The sequence below is a fragment of the Aphidius gifuensis genome, linkage group LG4 (genome assembly GCF_014905175.1).
Source record: "Aphidius gifuensis isolate YNYX2018 linkage group LG4, ASM1490517v1, whole genome shotgun sequence".
NCBI classification, from domain to species: Eukaryota; Metazoa; Arthropoda; class Insecta; order Hymenoptera; family Braconidae; genus Aphidius; species Aphidius gifuensis.
The window spans coordinates 13,060,620-13,064,750 of NC_057791.1; the positions used below are offsets into that span (position 1 = coordinate 13,060,620).

The 4,131-nt window shown below is 28.3% G+C and overlaps 1 protein-coding gene across 1 annotated transcript; it reads left to right on the forward strand.

The window, feature by feature from the left end:
• Positions 1-570: 570 nt before the first annotated feature.
• Positions 571-2,395, forward strand: LOC122853868. Its single transcript, XM_044154279.1, has 3 exons — positions 571-1,189; positions 1,295-1,396; positions 2,169-2,395. The coding sequence occupies exons 1-3, from the start codon at positions 571-573 to the stop codon at positions 2,393-2,395; spliced, it is 948 nt and encodes a 315-aa protein (XP_044010214.1).
• Positions 2,396-4,131: the final 1,736 nt, after the last annotated feature.

The following is a 4,131-nucleotide window of genomic DNA, read 5'->3' on the forward strand; positions in this document are numbered from 1 at the left end:
TTGATGGAATAATTTATGATATTTATCATGGAGCATGCTTGGCACTAAGCTTAATCGAAAATGACGCTGAATGGTATCGTGCAATGTCAGAAGGAGAGGTATGGATGATGCCTAGACAGTTGCAAAATTTATTCGTACGCATTTTAATATATTGTCATTCAAATGATCCAAGAGAATTGTGGGAAAAGTTTAAAGACTCTATGTCTCAAGATTTTCAACGAAATAATACTTCAGCTCAATCTCTTGCCAAAGCATAAAACGAAATTAATATTTTATCATGTCGTGAAAAATCAGATTTGAATAACTTTCCAACAATGCCACTTCTTAATGAATTTGAAGATATCATTGGTAATCAACATTACGATGAACTTCTTCCTAAGGATCATGAACAAATAGGTCGAGCTCAATATAACAAGTTTAATGAAAAACAGAGAATTATTGTGGATAAAATTCTTCATATTCTGTTGGGAAATAAAGAAAAAAAAATAAATAATTGTTTCTATATTGATGGGCCAGGTGGTTCTGGAAAAACATTTGTGTATACCACCTTATATCATTTATTGCGAAGTAATGGAAAAAAAATCTGTACAATGGCTTTTACTGGTATTGCAGCAATATGATTTCCAGAAGGAAAAACTGTACTGTCCACTTTTCGCTAATTCTACGTCAAGTATCAAAATTGAATCAAAAGATGCTACTGAATTGAAAGATGTTGATATGTTACTCTGGGATGAAGGGCCGATGGCACCTAGGTATTGTTTGGAATCCGGTGACAGACTTCTACGTGATATAACTAATATTGATTCTCCATTTGGTGGAAAAATAATGTTAATAGGTAGTGACTTCAGACAACTGCTACCTGTAAAAGTTGATGGTACACGAAGTGAAATTGTTAATTTATCTATTAAAAATAGTAAATTATGGAAATATTTCACTGTATTTTCGTTGACAAAAAATATGAGAACTTTACCAAATGAAGTAGAATTTGCAGAATATTATCTAAAAATTGGAAACGGAATTTTGAATAATAATAACAATAAGTTATTGCTTCCCGATAAATGCCTCGCATCAAGAGATGAAGATATAGTACAAACAATATTCAAAGATTTAATTGACGAAAAAAAATATTCAGATTTATCAAAAGTAGCTGTATTATCAGCACGAAATGCTGATATAAATAAAACTAATAGTAGAAATATTGAATTACTAAATAAAGAAAGTGAAAAAATATACACCGGCATTGATAGTACAGAAAATTACAATAATGGTAATATTAATCATGTGATATTACTAGAATATTTAAATAGTTTAAATCCTCCGAAATTTCCATCATATGAATTAAAATTAAGAAATAATTGTAGCATCATGTTACTTCGAAATATAAGTAAAAATGAAGGTTTATGTAATGGCACACAATTACGAATATTTATTTATCTTATAATCTTTGAAAATATCGAATTTTAACAGGTGATGTTCCGTCTCTATCTTCGTTCGTCACAGCTAACTTCTTCAACTGCTCAGATATTTTATTTTTTTTTTTTTTATTTATTTACTAAAGGGAAAGCGAAGAGGCTTGTACATCGTCGACAATTCCAAGATTTATTTGTTACAATATTTATATGTTCTTGTCGGGTCATGGTGCCCTATGAACAATTAAGTTAGAAGAAATATGTTGTGCCTGAGAGTTGTCACTCAGGTATAAAGGGCTGGCCACCCAGGTCGAAGTCGACCATTACTTCGTTTGGGCATTTTAGAAAATCGCTTCTAGAATGCAAAATAAATGTTTGAGAAGATTTCGGGTTTGTGTATCTGTATAGATGTGTATATGTGCGTCGAGACACACATATACCCAGCTATGTGTGCACCCTGAGATCCTCCTTGGTGACGATCAAGGATAGTCTCAGGACCCAAAGAAAACAGTCTCACATCAACATTCATTGCAATAACGTCAAAGGGGGCCTCTAAGTTTTCCCAACACTCGTCCAATATTACGTCAATTTAAATTTATACAACATTCGTCGCATTATCAACAATCAATAATATATTTTGATAATAAATTGTGAGGACATTGCTGCTCAAAATAAAATAAATTAAAAAATTAAAAAAATACAATTTGTCAATCGTATAACAAACCTGATTAAGATTATTTAAACCTTAATCCCGAACAGGTGATCAAGAAGATAATATTGTATTCTTACATCGTATAACATTATATTGTGAAAACATTTATCCTTTTACATTCAAAAGAAGACAATTTCCGATAAAAATACCTTTTGTAATGATAATAAATAAAAGCCAAGGTCAAACATTCAATAGAATTCGTGTTGATATTCGTGAAAATGTTTTCAATCGTGGACAATTATACGTAGCATTTTCAAGAGTACGATCATGGTAATCATTGAAAGTTTTTTTAGGAGAACAACGTGTCAATAATGTCGTAAAAAATTATGTATATAAAGAATTGTTTGAAAGGTGATTAGTAATAAATATATATTATAATCATAATCTTTGATAATTTTCAATCATATTAATCATAGTGAAAATGATATTTATGCAAAAAAAAAAAAATATATGCAAATACGCGCCGGAGGCGCGTAATCAGTCTCGTATGATTTAAAAAAAATACTTTTTCAATCTGTATCTATTCAATATTACCATTATACAAATTACATGCATTTAGGTATGATATAAACAAAATAAAATTTGTTTTAAAGTTTATTATTATTTTCATTGGTATATTGACAAAAGAAAATAAGGATAAATAGAATTTTTTTTTTTTTATAAATGTAATGAATATAGAGTGAAGTAAATATAACATAATATATGTCATATTGGATAAATATTGAAGAAAAAAATGAAAATAATAAATAAAAATATTATAAAATAAAAAAAGTTGAGAAAACTATTGAATTAAAAACCATTACTCAACGTTGAACCTAATTTAGAAGCATTAATTTAGACGTTAAAGCATTTAGAAATTTTTTAGATATTTTAGAATATGGAAATTTTTTTTTTGACGCAAATATCTGCTCCACTGAGACATTTCAGTATCACCAAACATTATTACTGGTTTGTTATATTTCAGATCTTCAATTCCTTTTATCATATCATCAGATTGCAGTTCTTCTAGTGATTTATTTAATGATAAATATGATAAATTAAAATTGACAATGGAAAAATCGTTAGATTCACCAGTCGCAGAACTTTTTGACAATCTTGAGTTATCCGATTGCATCAAACATAGTTTGATGGTAACCATTCCAATTGTATATGTATCATTATTTGAAACAATGCTTTTTGTAAAACAGGGATATGATGGTATTGGAAAAATACGATTAAATATCACCTCTGGTACTTTACATTTTCTAATTACATATATGTCAGCTTTTGAATCTAATATAATTTGTTATATTTGTGAAAGAATATTTACATGATTGGTTTTTAAAAAAAAAACTTTGATCTTTATAAAATGTTACTGAATAATACATTAATATATCTTTCAATATAGTGGCAATAAATTTTTATTCATCTCAGTCCTTTTTTCATTTACTTCAGTTATATGTATAATTATTCCTTTATTTCACAAGCCTGCCTCCCGTTGTTGCTCACGCTTGATGAACATCTTTTTTTTACAAAATAATTATACTCAGCAAAACCTAGAAATTGTTGATTTTCTGTAACTTTGTCTATGTCAAGCTAGAAATGGTGACTATTTTGATACATTTTTAATAATTCTTTATAATTAATTATGTCTTGATTTATTGTTACATGATAAAACAGTTGATGAGCGGAAAAAAGAATGTTGCTACGTAATTGTAGGAAAGAGACAGTTAATAATATTATTTGATAATTTCTGTTAACAAACTAACTTGTTTCATCTTTCAAACAAGTAAAACAACAAGATTTGTTTTCCGCTCGTTGTCAGTTGGTCTGCAGATGTACTTGAATATCACATTAATGATATGTTATAATTATTTTACCATGACGAGTTATCAATAGTTTAATTAGCATTTACGTAAATGATTACGTTCCAATGATACTACTGTTTCTATATTAGGAATTTTATCTCTTCAAATTCAGTCAATATTCACATGATGCTTATCCTTCTTTATTATATTAACAAAGTAATAT